At 40.5% G+C, this 20,692-nt stretch overlaps 1 protein-coding gene across 1 annotated transcript in view; it reads right to left on the reverse strand.

Annotated features, from left to right (window-relative positions):
- Positions 1-8,902: 8,902 nt before the first annotated feature.
- Positions 8,903-20,692, reverse strand: part of tshz3b (teashirt zinc finger homeobox 3b) — a 40,260-nt gene continuing 28,470 nt past the window's right edge. The window contains exon 3 of the mRNA XM_022207704.2: positions 8,903-14,260. Coding sequence (XP_022063396.1) covers positions 10,614-14,260 — 3,647 coding nt within the window. The 3' untranslated portion in view covers positions 8,903-10,613. The remainder of the gene's footprint in view (positions 14,261-20,692) is intronic.

Below are 20,692 nucleotides of genomic sequence, written 5' to 3' on the forward strand. Positions count from 1 at the left end.
ATATGTCATACAAATTCTTTTTTTCCCTCTCAAGTCTTTATGATGTCATTTTGTTTAATTCACGTCTTCTGATCATGTGGTGGTGGTCATTTTAGAAATAAATCCTTAATAGATTGAGGCATGTCAGGAAGGTCATTTACCAGTGAACTTGAGTTGCATGTTTTAACTCAGCTGTGGTCAATGATGGAAGAAATACTGAGACTGTGTACTTAAGTGAAAGTGGCAATACAACAATGTAACTAATATAACTACTCCGTTACTAGTAAAAGGCCACATAGAAATGTCCATCCTTTTTTACAGTTTATGGTCAAGTCAATCAATGTGCAGGATAAAGGCAGAGTAAAATCAGATGAGTTATTATAATATTAAAATTTCACTGCACAAACAATAAACATTACTGAGGACATTATTGAACGATCGGTACATGTAGATATCTACTCCCAACAATGCAGTTATGACCATTTCTAATTACAAAAAGAATTGCTCCAAAATGGCAACAAGGAGGTGTCACCAATCCCCACCATGGTGGTCAATGAAACCAATCCCAGGAACTCGCTGAGCTGCAAAAAGCATTTGATACATCCCAGGATGAAAACAAGCAGCTGATCGAGCACAGTCAAAAACTGGGAGTGCGTATCAAAGAGCTTGTGAATGAAAAGCAGAAGGTCAGTGAGACCCTGAAATCAAGCAACACTCTGGTCGGCATTAACGATGCTCTGGTGGAGAACAGAGAGGTTTTGCTGAAAGAGATGAAAGAACTGTTGAAGGCAGAGAGGCAGAGTTATGCCAAGTCCAGCTAGGCGAAGGATTAGGAGCTGGATCGGTGAAGGAGCAGCTCAGAGAGAGAGAAAAAGCAGGAGATTGTCAGACTGCAGATTATAGAGGAAAAGAAGACAAATGAATTGCAGAATGAGATAGTAAGAAAAGAAATGACTAAAGAAGCACAAAAACATCTCGAAACTGTGGAAAATGAAGAGGTTCATGTTAAAACCAAGAAAGATGGGACTCTTCTGTTTCTTCAAAAACCAATGACAGCAAAGACCAAGAAAGAGAATAGAAGCAAAAAAGAATGAGGAAGAACAAGCAAAGATGAAGGAGCTGAAGAAGAAACAATACCAGGAAAAAGCAAATAAAAAGAAAAAAGAAATGAGTTTCTGGAACTGGTTGCACGAAAATGGTGATGAGAAGGTGGAGGAGGCTGCTGGTTGTTCAGGCTGGTGAACAGTAGCTCTCTTTGCCTCCCCTATTCTCCATCTTTTCTTCACCCTAATCTTCTCCTTTCTCCATCCTTCATCCTTTCACCTTCCTCTCCACCATTACCATCCATTGCCATTCCTCCATCTCCTCCACCTTCATGACCTCTTTTCTCAGGCACCCTCCACCTCCTTCTCTCCTCTTCATCACCTTCTCTCTTCTTCTCTCTTCTCTCTTCTTCTTCTCTCTGTCTTACCCATTATCTGTAATCTGTCTTGGTTTCCAAATTTCCCAAAAATAACAATGTCAACCAAACCTTTATGCATGGTTCCGCTTCCATGAACAACTACAAAATGCAACTTAATCAACCTGTTGTTGTGTTGTAAAAACTTTGATGGTTTTGACCTAAAAGAACAAAATCTTAAGGTTGTTTATATTATTGACATGGATTCATATGGTAGATTACAGTATGACTGAACTTAATTAAAATCACTTGTTAACCCTAATAGTTGCTACTGTGAGTTGTTCAACCAGAACTACTTCCAGCACAAATTGTCGGTTTTACATGTGTGAAACAAACAAGTGACTAATCAATAAGTAAATCAAGAAATTAAAAAATAAAAAAGAATTTACCCAAATTTTTGGACGATAAACAATGACAGTAATTCACAAATGAACACAAAGTTAAGATTGACATGATAAATATAAATGATAAATAAACCTGTTACATCCCATCAATCATTGATCCGTGTGTGTGCTATAAAATTATACACGTACAATATTATATTTCTTACAGCCGCAACAGCAACACTTTTATACAGTTCCTCACTTGTAAACTGAACTGTAAAAGCTTCATAAATGGAATGAAAAGTATGACTTTACGGTTCTGAAAACTCATTTATTTAGCGTTATTATTAAAGCCACGTAATTGCATCCATCCTACAGTATGTTTGGTTATTTAAGAAGAGAGGATATATTTTCTATTTTGTCTGTGCTCTTCTGACTTGTTTGAAATGTGCAAAACTATACCGAGAGTCAGAACGATCTCTTAATGAATAACGATACATATTTATTTTCAGAATTTATTTTTAGATCATTAACCAGATACATATTTTATTCTTCAAAAAATATTGAAGATTCCAAACTTATAATACTCACGTCTTGTCTTATATCAGATATCTTCACATCTTACTTTCATCTGGTTCCCAACTGTCTGAAACAGATGCTCTTATAAAGTATGTATGCAGTATGCATACAATTAGGACATTTTACTTCATTATAAGATTAGTCTTTAAACTTTTGTGATCTTGCTCATGTATCCTCGCAATCTGTAGTGCATGCTTCTCGGTGGCTTTAGCTTTTTTGTGCTTTTTTGTGATGTAATCATCTTCCGCTGCACTGCATGATTGTATGTCAGAATGGCTAGATAAAGCATGTCAGCTTGCATACTACAAAATGCAAATGCCTGTTGTGGAACATCATGGTGTTTTTTGCCCAGTGCATTTGACACATTATGTATTTTTCATTAGACCTAGCTGGGTTGCTTGCTTGGTTTTTTTTGTTGTTGTTTGTTTCTTTGTTTGCATTTTTGTGACTCTGCCCTTGCCTAATATTTTGGAAACCTCTGCTTGATCTACCAAATGCGTATAAAATCTTGCGTCCAGTAAAAGTGATTTTTCTTGATTTTCTTGATTCTACCTGCCATATTTTTACTGTACAGTTGTGCTACTGGACCCTCTGTCTGTTGGAGGCACTGTTTTATTTCAGGTTTTCAGAAGTGTTTACAGCTTGCTGGTGGTTTCTTTGTGGAGCAGTACTGTGGTACAATGGATTGAAGTTCATTGCTAATATCAGCAGACCAATAACAATATCCATATGCTGATGTTTTAGTCCATTTTGTTGATTAGCATATGGACATTTTCCTGAAACCACCAAACACAGAGTACAGTTAAGGCTGATACAAAAGCCACTGGTTCTGCAGGAATTTAGGCTGTAGAGATGCAATGATTTATCAATATATTCAGTGAATATCGACAACCAAATTAGTTGCCAACAAATGCAAGTGTCAACTAGTTGATATCGTCATTGTGTGTGTTTTTGTGTGTACTGACTCAAAATACTCTCAAGCAGACATTAAGCTCACCAGACCATCCCACAGTCTGGAGAAATGTGTTGCTAGTAGACCGAGTTTGCAGTTGGTCTCAGCCAGGAAAACTGGCAGAACACTGAATGAACCAAAAAGAAAAAAACAGGTTTTCCAACAGCTATTGCAAGCCTGGCAACTCGCCGAGCCAATATTTAAAGAAAGCTGTTTTTGAAACTACAATTACAGTGTGGCAGCTTTGTTGGAAGCAGGTAGGCTATAATGGAAACCTCAGCAGTGACGTACCATTCATGACTGCAGCTGGTGAGGCCTGAGTCCAACATAAAAACCACAGAAACTATGGATGTGTGTCATTCTGGTTGCACATGACAGAGTGTTGTGTTCAGTCCCAACCATTTGGTTTCTTTTCCATATGAAATACTAAAATTGTGTTTTGAAAATGGTAGTGTTGTAGCAGCAATTCACATTCTGTAAGTCACACAAGACAAAACAATAAAATTTCAGTCTTTAGCATGTGCCTAAAACAATCTAATGCAAAATGTGAAAGCTGATAAATAAATATGAGCCACTTTGTAACTATGCAGTCTATAATCTGAATGGTCATTTTTTAGTTTATCAATAGAATAATCAATAGATATTTGATTATTTCTATGATATTTGTAGCAGATAGTTGCAGCCCTTTTGGTCAGCACATAATGAGTTGAACTGGTGGTCACTCTTTTGTTCCATTCTATCTGATGTTAAGGTTTTTCACTGAACAAGTGAAATTTTGGATCAGAAGGTGGCACTAGAAGAAGTCAGTGGATTACCAAAGTCGCTATGGTTTAATTGTCTGGGCATCAAGGACTGCCATACCCAGAGTCTCTAAGACATCAGCATTGTTACAGAAAACAACCTCTACTGTTCCACAGCAGAAAATTATCTCTTTGGATGTAGTTATAGAGACTATTTTTGGTCTATGATGTTCAAAGGCGTCCTTTGAATAATCTTTAAGTTATTCTTTTCTTTTTCTTTTTCTTTTGTTTTTGTTTGTTTGTTGTTTTTTGGGAATGGGTTATCATCACCAGAGTGGGACATGTGGCATAAACATCTGCTGATAAATAATTCCTGTCAGCCAACCATCAGCCAACCTGTTCATACTAGAAAGAAATGAACTATCATCTCTCCATAAAAATATTACAACAAAAACTATGTTATGTTTCGTAGGACAATAACTAATAGGATGTGTGAGACAGAAACTGACTCTGTGTATAGGTAGCTATGTGTCTGTAACACTGTATTCACATGTGAAGAATAGAATGGAAAGAGAACAAACAGGAACAGAAAAAGAAATCAACAGAAAGTAAGATGGACAGGACGTTCTCCTTTTGTGTGTTTGTGTAAGGAGTGTGCTTGCTTGTACCCAGGCTTTATTTGTGTTATGCTGTGTGATTCCATTGTGACGATAGATCCACTGAGCTTGTATTCCCACCCTCCCACCAGCCCCCTGTCTAAGATAAAGCTATCTGGATCTGCAGCACACCTTCCTCAAATGCATGTGAGCAGCTTACTGTGGTGGAGGTTCTTTCTGTGTTCCTGGGGGACTCTGACGGTTGCATTGTGTCTACTACAATGAGGGTGTGGTAGGCTGGCACATAGAACCATCTCCAAAACCAATGTTAAGATGTTAATGCGAACTGGCAGAGCCAGCTTCAGGCAGTGAAATACTTTTCCATCTCAGAAAGCCAACATCCCATTGAAACACCCAAAGAATAGGGCAGTTATGAACATTTGCTTTTCTTTTTTTTTCTTTTTAACAGAAGGGCCTTATGTGCTCATGTTATACATTAGGACATCTGGGCTGCAACTAATACATATGGTTAATATCCATCCTGTTTCTGTTTCTTTGTTTCTCTGGTGATCACTGAAAAAAAATTATGAATGAGTCCACAGTCATACTGATACTATTACCTGATGGTAGCACTGGAGCACCAAAGGAGATCACCAAAGTGAATACAGTTGATCGTAAGTGGGACATCAGTGTGTGTGTCCAATTTAATGCTTTAATGCTGATTCCTTTAACAGTTGGCAAGGCATTCCTCTCAATGCCACATTGGTACTTTTTGGTACTACTCATTGAGTACCATAGTGACACGAGAAAAAAAAAAGAGCTGATCAGCAGTTGATCTGCATGAAATGTTGTGCAGTCATGATTCTCAGTCATTGAACAGCTGCTGAGATATCTCAGTTTGGACCAGTGTAGCTGATCGAAAAACTCAGGCACAAACATGGCTAAAAGGCATGATCTACTTGTAGAATGGGACATCTTTGAAACTGCTTCTTTTGTCAGACCATTAGTTGGAAACACAAATTGTATCTAATTTGAATTGGTGGAAAAAATATATGATCATCTGAAAATTTTTCAACAGCAAGTGTTTAAGAGTTTCATTAGGAATACGGTGGAGTTATGTGACAATCAGCGTTGGTTTGTCTGTCTGTCTGTCTGTCCATCTGTCTGTTAACAACATTACTCAAAAATGGACTGATGGATTTGGACGACATTTTCAGGGAAGGTCAGACATGCCACCAGAACCAAAAGATTAGATTTTGGCAGTGATGCAGCTTTTTGTCTGGATCCACTTATTTGTTAAAGATTTCTGTATCATTGTGAGATAGCGACGTGGCGTCATTGTAACTATGACAACAAGTGAACACTACGTCAGCTGCCTGCTTACCATCACATGAGCAGCCTTGGTGGAGTACTGCACTCTCTTAATGCTTTTCTTGTTTGTTATTCTTTTACTGTAATCAGTAAGCCTGGAGAGATTATCATGTTGCTTAAGATGTTAATTTTCTAATTAACAATCCTGGGTCCTCCATGACCAGCAGAGTAGACATCTGGTCTGGGATCTTGATCAGAACCAATGTTTGGCTCAGACTTTCAATCATGTGAGGGGTAGCATTTGTCACTTTGCAAAGTATTGGTGACGTTACGACAAGTTGTTGCACCACAATTGCCATTTGATTCCTTCTCCATGAGATCAATTGGAGTGGTTCCTGTCTGATTATCTGTGAAGTTTCACCCTCATATGTATGATGCAGTCCTAATTCAACATCTGTTAAGATCTTAACGTTGGACACGCCATTCAATGGTTTTTATTTAATTATTTTATACATTGTAGATCAATACTGAAATCATCAAAATCTATAAAATAGACACATATGGATTTATGTTGTGAACAAAAAAGTGTTATCCCCTAGTATTAATCTACAATGTAGAAAATAATACAAATAAATAAAAATCGTTAAACGAGGTGGTGTGGACAAACTTTTTATCCTACACTGTGAGCCCAGCTTTACCATGGATGATATACAGTCCATAGGCCTGTATACAGTCAAGCTGAAAGTAAAATACGTAAGATCTCCATTATAACAAATGACATTGTGGCTGTATTTTTAGCGTATCAATTCCAGCAACTTCCAATGATGAATGAACTTGTATTACATACCTGCTTCTGTATATATTCATTACTGGAAGAGTTCCTCTCTTCTGCACAGCTGGAGTTGAACATAATCTGTGGCTGTCTTCTTAAAGTTTCTTTATCAACACAGTAATAGGAGCATCGATGCCCAATGTTTATATGTTTGCCGTGTATACTTTTGTTATATACTTGGCACAATATTAGGGTGCTACCAAATCAGCCAGGCCAGAAATCTTGAAACACACCAAAAAATAAAAGATAAATATTAGTCTTTGCAGGATAATCAGTGCCTGAAAGTCAGCATTTACTCATCATTTTACTTTACTGCCATCTAATTGATAGGATTTAGTCCATATTGTGATAACAGTGCGATACATAGTAAGTCTGTTAATGTTGTTAAAGTGAATATATTCTCTTGTGTGTGTGTGTGCGTGTGTGTGTGCATACACAGCCCAGTGGTGGTACCCATTGTCTCCTACACGCTAGTTTTGAACCTTAATAAGCCCTTGCCTCTGCTCGCCGGATGTGAAGGCAGGAAAAGAGAAAATGGCTTTCTTACACTTCAATTTCACGCATATTTTCTTTGAGGCTAATGAGAGCCTTAAATACGGTGCCAGACTTCAGGCTGCACTGTTGAAGGCTGACATTTTCACACACAGTGGCACCTTGTCACTGTGGATGAAGTCCTTCTACCTGGCTGTTGAGAGGTGTGTGCGTATGTGCCTTTTGTGTGTCTATGTGTGTATGTGTATAGAAAAGGAGAAAATTACTGGTCTGTACAATTCAGAGCTGTTTGTGTAGCATGAAGATGTGCATGTTTGCCCATGCATGGATGTATTTTTTTCCAGTATGGTATATTAAATTGCAGAATGGAGCAGAAAAAATGTGATATAGTTTAGGGATATATAGTACTGTCTTGCGTTGTTATCTTATGTGTGCTCTTTGTTTACTTTTGTAATGCACATTATGTTTGTAAGGGAAGATTTATGTGCTGCTTATATATTTGGTAGTCCTTCAAGCATTCTATCTCAAGCTAACCTTTGTATTCTTATCCCCTTATCTGTGCTGAAAATATACTGATTCCTATGTGGCGCTGTAGAAAAAAAACAAAAAACTTTGAAAGATCTCTTTCCTGTAAGCTTAATTTCCTCATCCTATCTGCTTCATCTATATCATACTGTTGTGCAGCACACATCATCAAATTGATAGTGATACAACTCCTATTTAATCACACTTTCAGCCAGGGGAAAAAAAAATAAATAAAAAAATCTGACTAAATAAACACTTGAAAGGACGTGCTCATCTTGTCAGCATTGTTGTCATCTCCCATGAAGCCTAAGCAAATATATCTGCCAGGTTTCTTACCTAGTAGAGAGTAGTCACAAAATGGATGTCCAAGATAATTATAGAGCTGGAGACATGGAAGGGAAACTTTGTGGGGTGTAGGTCTTTATACTTTCATATCCCATGTGGAGAAAGACGGTAAACAGGGAGCTTAGCTGCTCTTAGGTTTTTTAATAGCAAACAATGAAAGGATGAATGTGTGACACTGTGAAAGCGCAATGTGTCGAAGTATGCATGCATTGCTGTATTTCAAAACTGATTGCATGACGTTTGCACAAATTAAGTGGCAGGATTTTCAAAATCATGTAAACGGATTGGAGTTGCTTTTTATTTCCTCTTACCCTGTAAATGGGTTTTTTTCCCCTTTTTTTATTTTTGGAGTTGCTTTTTGAGAGACCACCATCATCCACTTCCCCCTTACAAAGATAAAACAACTTTTTGTTGCTGTTTCTAAGACCTTACACTGCATATTTAGGACTGAGAATTCAGCATATGGCACCAGGACAACAGAAGAGGCTACAGGGAAGCCCAAAAATGATGGTGTCTGTTTGCATGTCTGAATACGTGTGTGTGTGTGTGTGAGTGTGTGTGCGTGCGTTCATGGGGGTGTGTGCGTGTGTATGTGTGTGTGTGTGTGTGTTTATTCTCCCACACGGCCCCACTGCTGCCACTCACTGTAAACTAGTCTGCAGCTCGTCACAGACAGACGTTGACACACTCCCAGTCTAATGTGCTCATTAGGGACTGCACAGCACACACATAATTGATAGCCATGACACACACAATGTACACACACACATTATTGCAAAAAAACAGTTTCCTTTTTTAATGCTGCAGTAGAAAACAAGGTTATATGAAGTCATATAATGGGGGTTCCTTGTCAAGAACAACAACAACAGAAAACAAAAGAACAAAATTAAAAAGACTAACGGCACAGAATGCATATCAGTATCTGTGCTCTTTACATGCCGATATTTTACACTTAAGGATTTTTTTTTTCATTATTTCTCTACACTGGCAGCTGTCAGTTACTTCAGCAAATTAACTGCCAAAAATGTAGCAGATCTTGTCACTCAAGAGGTAAGTGTAACCATGGTTACCTTTCATATCCAAAAAGATAAAGCTGCAGTGTGGAATCATGGCAGAGTAATTAGACAGAACTAAAAAAAAAAAAAGAAAAAGAAAAAGGACCAATCAAAAAGGCATTCAACGATATGAAACAACCAAGAGTGCTTATAAATAACAGTTTACATGTGAAATATCTTCATAAAGTAATTTCTTTTTGTACAACCTTTAATATCTTTTTAGTGTTCATACAGGGGCACATGTAGAGTAGTGTCTGATAAAAAAAGAGTCTTTAACCCTTTGAGCACGAATTGGGAATAAAAAGATTCACTTGTCAATCTTTTGCTACCTCCCTTTTTTGTATCCTTTGATTAGATAACACATTTATAAAACTATTGTGCAAAACAATTTTATTTATGTCTTCATATACTGTGCACCAGCAGATAGTCATAATCCTTTTAAATTAAAAATATAGAAATGATGCATAATTTAGACAGGGATTAATTAATATGTTTTATATACATATTTTACACAGACCTGAATTAATATAGGTCCCTGATTAACCAAAGTAAAACATTTTTTTCTTTTTTGTTCTTTTTTTTTTAATCACACAGCTTGTGTCATGTCCTGTGAGCATCTGCCAGACAAATATGAAGCTCAAGATGAAAATCTTGCACTGGAGAGTCTCCTAAAAATGCTTTCATGTCTAGGGTAAAACTTGGCATACAATATCTCTGGGAAACAAGCATTGGTGACACAATGCACATCTAATTCTCACAATATCCTAGGTAATTCCCAATCTCAAATATTAAACCAATAGTGTTTGGATCTTAAGTGTAGAAGTGCTTTAACGTACTCAGAGGGTTAAAATTTAAATCCTGACTCCAGCACAAAACGCTATTAAAAAAAACAAAACAAAACAGAAGATAGAGCAATCAGGAGAGTGAAAAAAACAAACATGGAAAGTGCACCAGGTTTAGTTATAAAATGTTTAACTAAACTGTTTTATTTATGCATGCAGCTTATCACACCTCAGTGATGCCAAAATATAAAGGAACTTAATTCCATTTACACAAGTTTCAAAATGCACACCACTGCGTTTTTGAATCTCTTTTTAAAACCTTCATATACTGTCTTTTCTCAATGACAACAGCCCCCATTTACCCATTATGAAATAGAGTCTATTCCTGTCAAAGGCGACAAAATCAAATGTGTTGGGCCAGAGTGAGTGTACCTCACGTAGAAACAAACAAACAAAAAAAAAAACTCATTCAACACAAAATGTAAAATCATGTGCCAAAATTCAGAGCAGTAGTTGTATGGCATCTTCGTGTAGTTCCATCACTTTAAGAAGCCTTTTCCTTTTTAAATGTCTATGAAAGGCTAAAGAAAGACAGAGCAAGAAAGTGTGAGCCATTATGAAAGAGCATTGTCCCCATCCACTGCTACTGTTTCTCCAGCTCACACACATACATGAGATGGTCCTCAGGAGACTTCCCATGAGTCTTGCTCAGGTGAAGCTTAACCGCATGTTTACTCGCAAAAGTCCGGTTGCAGAGCTTGCACTGGTACACGGCCCCACTGTCATCATCATCCGGGGAGGGTGATGGAGATTCAGTCGAGGGCAAAGAGGTGGTTAAGGATGAGGACAGGGAGATGGGTAAGGATGTAGGTAAGGAGGAGGGTAATGGGTGGCTGGATGCGTGAAGGTTAGAGAATAATTTTTCAGATAGTCCTTTGGTGTGGCGTTGTTGGTGATGTTGCTGTGATATCTGGCTGAGCAGCTGCTCTCCAGAAAGTTTAGCAAGGTCTCGCAGGCGAAAGCCCAGGTGGGATTCCAGGTGGCTGACATAGGTGGATGGTGAGCGAATCTGAGAGGCGCAGTCACTGCAGAAGAACACTGGGTGACCTGAATCCAAGTTTTTCAAGAACTTGGTGCCACCAGTTCTCCTCAGCTGGTACTTGACATTAGCCAGCCAGTGGGATATTGTAGTCATTGAGAGACCAGTGAATCGGGAGATGTGCATTCTCTCCTGTGGGCTCAGGTCTGACATCATGTATTTGCCATCATTTGTTTGTCTCAGACTGGAAGCAAACTGGGCTTGTAAGATAAGGAGGTGTTGAGGGTTCCAGTTGGACTGGCGGCCTTTTCGTTTCTGAGCTGGTGAAACATCTTCTGTCTCCTCCTGTGTGACACCTTCGATGTCGGATCGTTCAGACTGACTGGTAGGTGTGGAGGACTTGGAGACAGCCTGACTTTCTGTCAGGTTCCTCAGCATGTCAGAGATATCGGAGAGGGCATTTTCTCGCAAAGGGGAGGTGGACATAAAGGATGCTACTGCAGCTGAGGCTTTGGTCATGGTGACGGCAGAGGAGGGAGAAACGGAAGATGGGGTGGAGGTGGTGGAAGAGAGAGCTGCCGAACCTAAAGAACCACTATTGCTGCCTTTTTCAGCACTTTTTCCTTTGGTGAGATCTATAGGTTGGTCACTGTTTAGATGTTGCTGGTAGAAGTAGCGGTCTAAGTGGTCATTATTGGTCTTTTTGGTCTGTGCTGGTGGGGTGGAAGCGGCTACTGCTGCTTTCTCTGCCAGGCTGTTGCTCATCTTGAACAGCATACTCATGGGGTCAAGGGAGGGCAGGGCAGGCTTAGCGGCCTTTCCCAGATGGACGTTCATTACTGACTGCAGTGCGCTTAGAGGGTTGACAAATGGCTGCTCTGGAGGTGGATGATCTGTGATGATCGCTGTACTGCCACACAGAGAGGCAGGGAGAGGTGATGTCACAGCAGTGGATTCTACTCCATTCTCCACAGACTCCTTCATGGAAATATCACCATTTGAATCTCTGTGATTGGTTCCATTGCCATCTCCTGTTACTTTTTCCACTCCACTTGTATTCTCAGGAGTTTTACAGCCTCCTGCTCTATTTTCCTTGGGGGACTCTCCTCGGGCTGAGTCCCCTGCCTCACTGTTACAGGGTGAGGGTGTGGTACATCTCAGAGGAGAACCCCTTGCAGCAACATTGGGCTCTCTCATTTTCTCCTCTACTTTTGCCACTTTCTCTGTCACTTTCTTGACCAGTTCCTCCATAGCATGGAAGTTGTTTTTAGGCAGTGGGGAGGTCTGGCGGCTGGGAGGTGAGATCAGTGGTTGGCTCTTACCAGTGGGTGAGAGAATCTCCCCCCCAGGGAACATGTATTTTAGGGGAGAGCTCTTTCCGGAGTTACCTAGAGAGAGCTTCATTATGTTTGGAAGCTGATAGGCAGCATGGATACTGGGATATCCACCCCAACTCGGAGCTCCATTCTGGGCTTTGTTGATGGCTGAGGTCACTGTGTTTTCCAAGGACTTAAGGATATCAAGACCCCCCTTTGGACTTTCATCCAGATCCTTTTCAGTCAGATAGGTGTATTTTGAAGAAATATCAAACTTCTCCTCAGCCTCCTCCTCACCGCCCGCCTTCTTCTCCTTGTTGAGACTGTTACCATTGTTAATAATGAACTCGTTAGTGCATTCCTCTTCTTTTTCCTCCTTTTTTATCTCCGCAACCATTGCAGTGGGGGAGATACTGCTTGGAGGAGGCACCGGGGCAGGTGGAGGGGAGAACGTGGTAGCAGCCAGGGGAACAGACTGCACCTTTTCTTCAGCTGTTGAATTGGATGTAGGGGCTTGAGTGGGTGACTCTATAATTGGTTTGCCTTTCTTAATAGCAGAGTTGGTAACTTTAATAAAGTGTCCCGTCACCATCATGTGAGCAGTTAGCTCTTGCAGCGTGTCATGCGAGCTGCCACACTCCATGCATTTGAGAATCTGTGACTTCCTGGATTCAAACTGCCAGGCATAGCTAGCACCATTCTGGTGTCCATAGCGGTTGTTAGGTGTGATGTAAGGGTTGCTGACCTTTTGGAGTGTCATGTCATTAGAGTCACTGAGGGAGGTGGGCTTAGGTGTGGTGCCTCCGTTAGAGTCCGGTGAGCTAGGGATGTCTAGGTCAATAGGGGCTCTCTTTCGGGCCGATGAGATAATTTTAGCTGCCACTGGTGTAACAGGCTCTTTCAGAGGCACTTTCTGGTAGTGTTTTGTCTTGATCATGTGGACACTTAGGTCCTGAAGGGATTCAAAGGAGTGTCCACAGTACATGCACTTCAGAACTTTCTGTGCATCCTCCTTCCCTTCCATCTCTAGCAAAGAACGCTTTCTGGGTTTTGACCACCGCTTTGTACCCTCACTATCTGTCTCATGGTTATCATCACGGTAGTGGCCTGTCTCGTTCATGTGTACTGTGAGCTCTACTAGAGTGTCATATGCTGCACTGCAGTCCTTACAACGGAATTTGCTGGCACCAGTGAATATGGAACCATAGAGCTTAGAGCTCTGCCGGTACAGCTGAACAGTACTAAAAAGGTTGGGTTCTGTGGACGCTGTGGACACAGCCAGTGTGGGATGTTGAACCAGGCCCACTCTGTTGTGGTGGTTCTGTGAGGCCTGCTGGAGGGTTTTAGCCATAGCTGTCTGATGCCAGTCATAGCCTCCACTGCCACAGCTACTGCTACTGCTGCTACTACTGCTGCTGCTATGACTGCGAGGGGGTTTTTCTGCAGGGGGCTGACTCAAGTTCAGATTCAGTGTAGACCAATACGAGTTGGTCAAAAAGGAGGTGTAAATGGCCTTCATCTTCTCCAGGCTGTCAGCCACAGACCCTGTTGCAGCTAATATGGCCTCATCTCCACTTACTGGGACAGTGGCATTAGCTGCAGCCATCATGACAGCAGAGGAAGATGGAGAAAGAGCATGTGAAGGGTCTTTAGAGAGGAGAACATCATCCTCGTTTCTCAGTGAAGAGCTCTCAAAATCAGACATTCTGTCACTAGATTCACTCAAGTGAGACTCACTGTCCAGCTCCTGACCAGAAAAGTCAGCAGCATTTGGGGAGTCATGGAAGCCAGCAGATCCTGGCCTGTCCTTAAGAAGGAAATCCTTATCTTGACATAGGAACTTGGTAGCAGGCTCCTCTCCTTCCTGAGCTGAGTCTTCTCCATCCAAGTCTTCATCCAACAAGGCTGCTTCCTTCTCATCTTCAGGGACGTATGCTGCTCAGGCAGAAGGAAGAAAATAAAAAAACAGAGAGAAAAAGATTTGTTAGAACCACATTGACAGAATGTCTAATGATGGACATTCTCAATTCTGTGTTCTTGTTTCCTTACAAATCAAGGAACTGATCGAAACTAAAAGTACTCTTGTTTGTTCTTCCTCCAGAGAAGAAGGAGCAATCATCCAATGACATTCACAAAGTATTTACTATCATGAACAGTAATTCTGTTCTTACTTCCTACTTTTACACTGACATTGTTTTCAAATTTGAATCAAGTCACCACACCCTCCCTTTCTCTCTCCACCCCCAGGTCTTTGTTCTGTACTGCAGAAAATCAGAGACAGCCAGAGAAAGAGAGAGATGGAGGATGGAAAGAGAAAGATGAAGTGAGGGAGAGGGGAAAAATGTCTCTTCAAACAGAACTTGCCACCTTATTCTTCTCAAGGGGCAACAGCTTGAAATTAAAACTAAATTTGAAATTAATGAAGCACATTCTGGCGGTGGCATTCGTTTCTGAAGTAATAAATTACTTGTATCAACCTCGGAGACAGCGGTTCCTGTCTGTCAATTAATATGTCGTACGCTTCTTCTGCAGACTCTAATGCATTCCCTAACAGACACACTCGCCATTTAAATTAAGCATGCATTTTCACTCATTACACTGCTCAGCTCTCGCCTCCTCGTAAATAAAAAAATGTATGTACGTTTCCCTGCGACAAATCTCTCTCCGCAAAACCCATTTGCTTCAATTACCAAAGATTAGAAAAAAGTTTAGAGTTATTATTTACAGTTTAGCTTCAGGGAGAGGGCTTGAGGCTTTCAATTTATATTCAAATCCCTCTAGTTTAAGAATAATACAATGGAAATCATACAGAGAAAAGATGTATCACGGCAAATCACAATCTTGCCTCTTTGTACATCTATGAATGTTTTCTTTCGTTAATAAGTCTATCAAAGAGATAAAACAACATCAGATGAGATATGCTTTATGATCATACTTTATGATTAAGGCTCGGTTTCTGAATAACAATTGAAGCACGCTCAGGCAAATGTATACACAACCCTCTTCCTTGTTTTAGCAACTACACTGGCAAAGAAGATGAGCATGTGTGTAGACGTCAGTGGCCTAGTGCCTGACATTCCTTTCTGTAACAGGCCATCACTCATCCAACCTGGTATGTAAACACAGAGTGAGCCGGTCAGTGGAATGGGTGTGGTACAGAAGCACATATTCAATCATAATCTCCCACTTTCAAAGATGCACAAAGGTTAAAAAAGGGGGGAGAAGTGTCAGGTTAGTTTATTAGCTTATTTAACAGAAACCATATAACACAGCTGCTGCGCCTAAAATAGCTACGGTATATATCTAGTGTACAGCTGTGATCTCTGGGCAGGAAGACTTTAAAACCATATCTATGGCAAGCAAGAGAAGAGGAAATAGTAAGGTAAGTAGGTTGAAAACATTCTGCCGTGAGTTTTGTGAAAATATGGGAAAATGGGCCTTCACATAAAATAACTGCGCAACCTGCCAGCCCTATTATACCACACACTTCAGCTGTTGCCACCTCCAATCTCTCACTGAAAATCGCAAGTTGTGTGTATGTGTGTGCGTCTGAACTTGTGTATGTGCTCGCGCTGCATTAGCAGCAAAACAGAGAGGAGTCTTTGTCATTGTCAGGCCACTGGTTGCCATCGGCAATGATACGACACTGCCGTAGGATAAACAGATGCATAGAGACACAGATGTCCCAGAGCACATCACACACGCACGTGCGCGCGCGCACACACACACACACACACACACACACACACACACACACACACACACACACACACACACACACACACACACACACACACACACACACACACACACATCAGTTCTCCTGTAAGTGCTGTAGTGTAACAACTCTTTGCCTTCAGGCAAGCTCAGGAGTTTCTCTGTTGAACATGCAATCTGTTCCAGCATTCAATCTTACAAAAAAGGATCCATCTGAAACATTTCAAACGCGCTGTTATGTGCAATTTAAAAATTGCAGCATCACACGACCCTTATCAACACTGCATGTGTTAATATTTCCTTTGATTGTACTGAAATACTGTTATTTTAAAAACTGACAATCCATTTCAGCTGCATATTTGAACATTTATGGATATAATCCAAACACACTCTTTCGAGCTTCCTCATCTCTCCTTCTCTCTCTCTCTCTCTCTCTGTCTCTCTCTCTCTCCTCCCCCCCCTCCTGTCTCACAGACACATCCTCCCGCCTGTACATACGTGCAGCCGAGCAGACCCACATGTACATGCCATCTGTTCTGAATCAGCCAAAACGACAGCTGTTTAAGAGAACAATGCTCTGGCGGAGGAGACAGTCGAACACAGCAGCCCGGTGCTCTCATCAAGGCCAAACATCAATGTGAAATCACCTTTAAAACACAACATACACTTCAAATTAGCTGCCTTTGTGCAATAAGAACACAGTGTGTGTTGTTTGTTTGTGTGTGTCTGCCCATCTGTGTACCTGCAAATGTGTGATATGTATAGAGACACATGCAGAGGAAGAGAAAATGCTATTTGCCAGCAAGATCGGTATGTGCTGAATGAAACCTTGGTGTGTAGGCTTCATCCACCTACATGGAGGATGAAGCGCATGACTGATTTCTGGACTTGTTTGAGGCAGAAGAGGGTGAAATATGGAATGATTCCGGCTTTGTTCAGACTGCAGACATATTGGACTTGTTTCTCAAGAAGGATCTTTAGGACACCATCTCCACACTGTTATCTGCAAATGATAAGACCGGATTTGTGTGTCCAGACATCACCAGCCTATCTGCAGGGCAGCATTTGTGGTAATGACTAGTAGATCATTTATTCTGGCGTCTTTCTACAGATTGTTGCTGCCCATGTTATTCTTCATAGTGCTTTGCTAGGATCAGAACGGTTTCATCTCAGCACTGCTGTCGCTCTGGATTCGACGCTGTCGTTGTGAGTGCCGTAAAAGATGCTTTGAAATCCAAAATGACCCAGAGCATCTGGACTTGAATTTGTAGAAATCCAGCTGGAATTGTATTTCAAACCACATCCAACAGAATTAGGCTGGCAATCAGCTGAAAGCTCACTGATTTAGAAACTTTTCAGTCGGTTTGTGATTTGATTCGGAATTGTTGAGACAATAACATTTCTGCTTCATACGTTTTCCTCCTAAAAATAATACAATAGGAATGTTAATTTTAACAAATACGAATTTATTTTATTGGAAGTTACATTACTCCAGTCTTTTCACATAAACACTGGTTTCGCAAGACTATCCTATGAAGCACATGTGGCTACGTTTGGGAACTGACTGTAACATTTTATTGGGCTCAGAAGAGTGGCTGTTTATTGTCTTACTCCAAATTCTTCACTAAAAGTTGTCACAAAATGATTTCCCTGTGAAAGGAGTTCAAGATGGGGAAAATAATGCTCTGAACTGTATTTTATATTTATTGTTGCATTCATGCAGTCAAATGACTCTGCAACAGAATTTATTGTGTAAACCAAAGGGAAGATAGCGAAAGGAGACATGAATAAATGTGATACAGGGACTGAGGGAGGAGAAGAGGTAGAGGAGGAAGAGGAGGACAAGGAGGAGGGAGCCAGAGCTTGGAAGTCAGTCAAGACCGGGGCCACACACACACCAACACACAGAGATGATCCCCAAGGCCACTGGCGTGGGCCCAGACTGTGCGGTTCACAACACTATGACCCAGGATACTGAGATAAACTGAGAGAAACTCATTCACACACACACACACACACACACACACACACACACACACACACACACACACACACACACACACACACACACACACACACACACACACACAAAACCACTGGAGTAAAAGGAGTCTGGGCCAAACACACCAGGTATGCAGGTGCTCTTTTAATTAGTAGAGAGAGAGATAGAGAGAGTTCCAGATGAATTATCAGCAGGGTGGAACACGTGGTTTGATCTCATTTTCAGGAGAACAGGCTGGGTGAGACTGCTGATTTTGAAACAGAAGCAAGCAAGCAAATACCACATTTGTTTCTAGGGGAGCAAGGAGGGCTTGAAATTCTTCTTGACATCTGAAAAAAAAACTACAAAGCCCTGTGTTAATAGCTAGTAATTCTAATAAGAAGCACTAAAACTGACGTAAATGAAAATTTGGATTTACTGTCCGGTCAAAAAGTGCTGGAGAATACTCAGTTACAAGGCTGAACAACTGCAGAAAAGAAAAAAAAAGGGAATTCTTGGTGTTAGCAATTCGAAAATAATACCTAGGCACTCTGATTTATTTTATATTTTTTTAAAACCCTTCATGAATATAGGGAAAAACTCATACATTTAATCAGGTTATAAGAAGAGCATCTGATTGTGTGTTCTCTTACTTCTTGACCAATGCATCCCTCCCTAATCTTTTTTTTTCCATCTTCGTGTTCCTGTCCGTGCATAAAGTGAGGACATGCTCATGCACTCTGCAGATATTATAATGTTAGAAAACAGTTTATCATGTTTATATAACCACATAACATCCGATCAGACAAACAGCACATCAGCGCCGTCTGTTTACACTTTGGTTTACATCATACAACTTCAGTTCGGTGTGAGACAGAGACAGACTGTCCACATCAGCCTCACATAGGGCAGCATTTTTAACACCAAACTAATTTAAATTCAACCCATCATGCAAGTTTTCTCACGTTCGCTATATGTGTGTGCCTGTGTTTAGATAAATTTGTGTGTTTCACGCATCCACTCCCCTGCCATTTCCCACTTGATGACATCCTATAATCTCCACCCTCACCTCCCTCCCTCATTTCTATCCCTCCCCAATCACCAGTGCAACCCACGTTAATGAAGTTAATTGAATCTGAGATCGATAATGCTTAATTATTGTGATTTGACATGCACAGACAAATTGGCGGGATGGTTTCTGTGTGTGTGTGTGCATGTGTGTGTGTGCATGTGTGTGTGTGTTTGCAGCGAGGGTGATTAAAGGGGCATGGCTGTCTGCAGTGAGTGCCCTGGGACTGGCGAGGCGTGCCATTGATCCCAAGAGGTGTTTGATCGACCCAGATGCCTGACGAATGGGGCTGTTCCTTCAACCGGGTACATGACTTACTAGACTTGTATAATAGTTACGCTATCATTGGAATATGACACACTAATTTGTTTGCCACTGGCACTGCAATGTTGCTAGAAAAATCGCCCCACATGCTGTATAACAAGTCGTCCAAAAATCCTCAGGACAGTACTGTAGGGAAACTTTTCAGTGGGTTCAAAAGTAACATTACAGTTCTTTTACTAGCTTAGTATACAAGCTTGCTACTCAAGACATGAGAAATGTACTTTATATATTTTCCATTAGATTTTTTTTCATTTCAGTAAAGTTATTTATTGAGTAACAATACGGCACTAATATTGCAAGAGGTATAGTACGGACCAGAACTGGCTATTAAATTAGTTTTGGTGTATCAATTTGAGTAAGAACACAATATAAAGCATAAACTACACAGTTTAAGACATTTTCGTAACCTTTAAAACATAACACTATGTCATAAATTGATGTTTTTCAGTGTGACATGTCACCATGTCATCCTTGTAAGTACAATTCTACAACAGCAAACTGTCACAGGATGTCAAGCTATTTCTCCAGCTGGCTTTATTCTGTAATATTAGGACATTATTTATAGATGAGACACTACACTAAACTAAAGGCAAAATCATTCCTCTAAATGATGCAAAAATCTTATATATGTCCAAATAATAAATAATTAAAATGATTTAATATTATTACATAGAGTAGTGTAACTCGTCGTGTCACATATCATCAAATACTATCATATAGTATATACTTTGATTTTTACTAGCTTTGCATTTTGTATTTTTGTATTCTGTTTCAATAACAGCAGTTACATGCCAGTGCTGTTTTGCCTGTTTGTTTGCAATATTCCTCAAAATGTGCTTCATATTTACGTTCATGTTTTCCTGGTCTGTATCAACATGTGCTGTGCGTGACTGACTTTTATGTGGAAGCTGTATGCTGATAAGTAGTAATGAACAGCTTGATAGTACAAAATATGTAAAACGAATCTTCAAAAAAGCTGAGATAATATTAGCATATACAGCACATAGTAGTGTTTGTAAGAGAGAGGGGAGGAGGAGGAGAGAGGGGAGATTAGATTTGGAGTGGCAACAGTTAGTGTGTCTGTCTCTGACTGCAGCAGCATCACAACACATTGGAATACTGTGATTATTCAGAAACACAGATACTATTGCAGCACGCTGGTGTATGTTCACAAATGTTTGTGTGTGTGTGTGTGTGTGTGTGTGTGTGTGTGTGTGTGTGTGTGTGTGTGTGTGTGTGTGTGTGTGTGTGTGTGTGTGTGTGTGTGTGCGCGCTG

The sequence above is a fragment of the Acanthochromis polyacanthus genome, chromosome 2, assembly GCF_021347895.1.
Source record: "Acanthochromis polyacanthus isolate Apoly-LR-REF ecotype Palm Island chromosome 2, KAUST_Apoly_ChrSc, whole genome shotgun sequence".
NCBI classification, from domain to species: domain Eukaryota; kingdom Metazoa; phylum Chordata; class Actinopteri; family Pomacentridae; genus Acanthochromis; species Acanthochromis polyacanthus.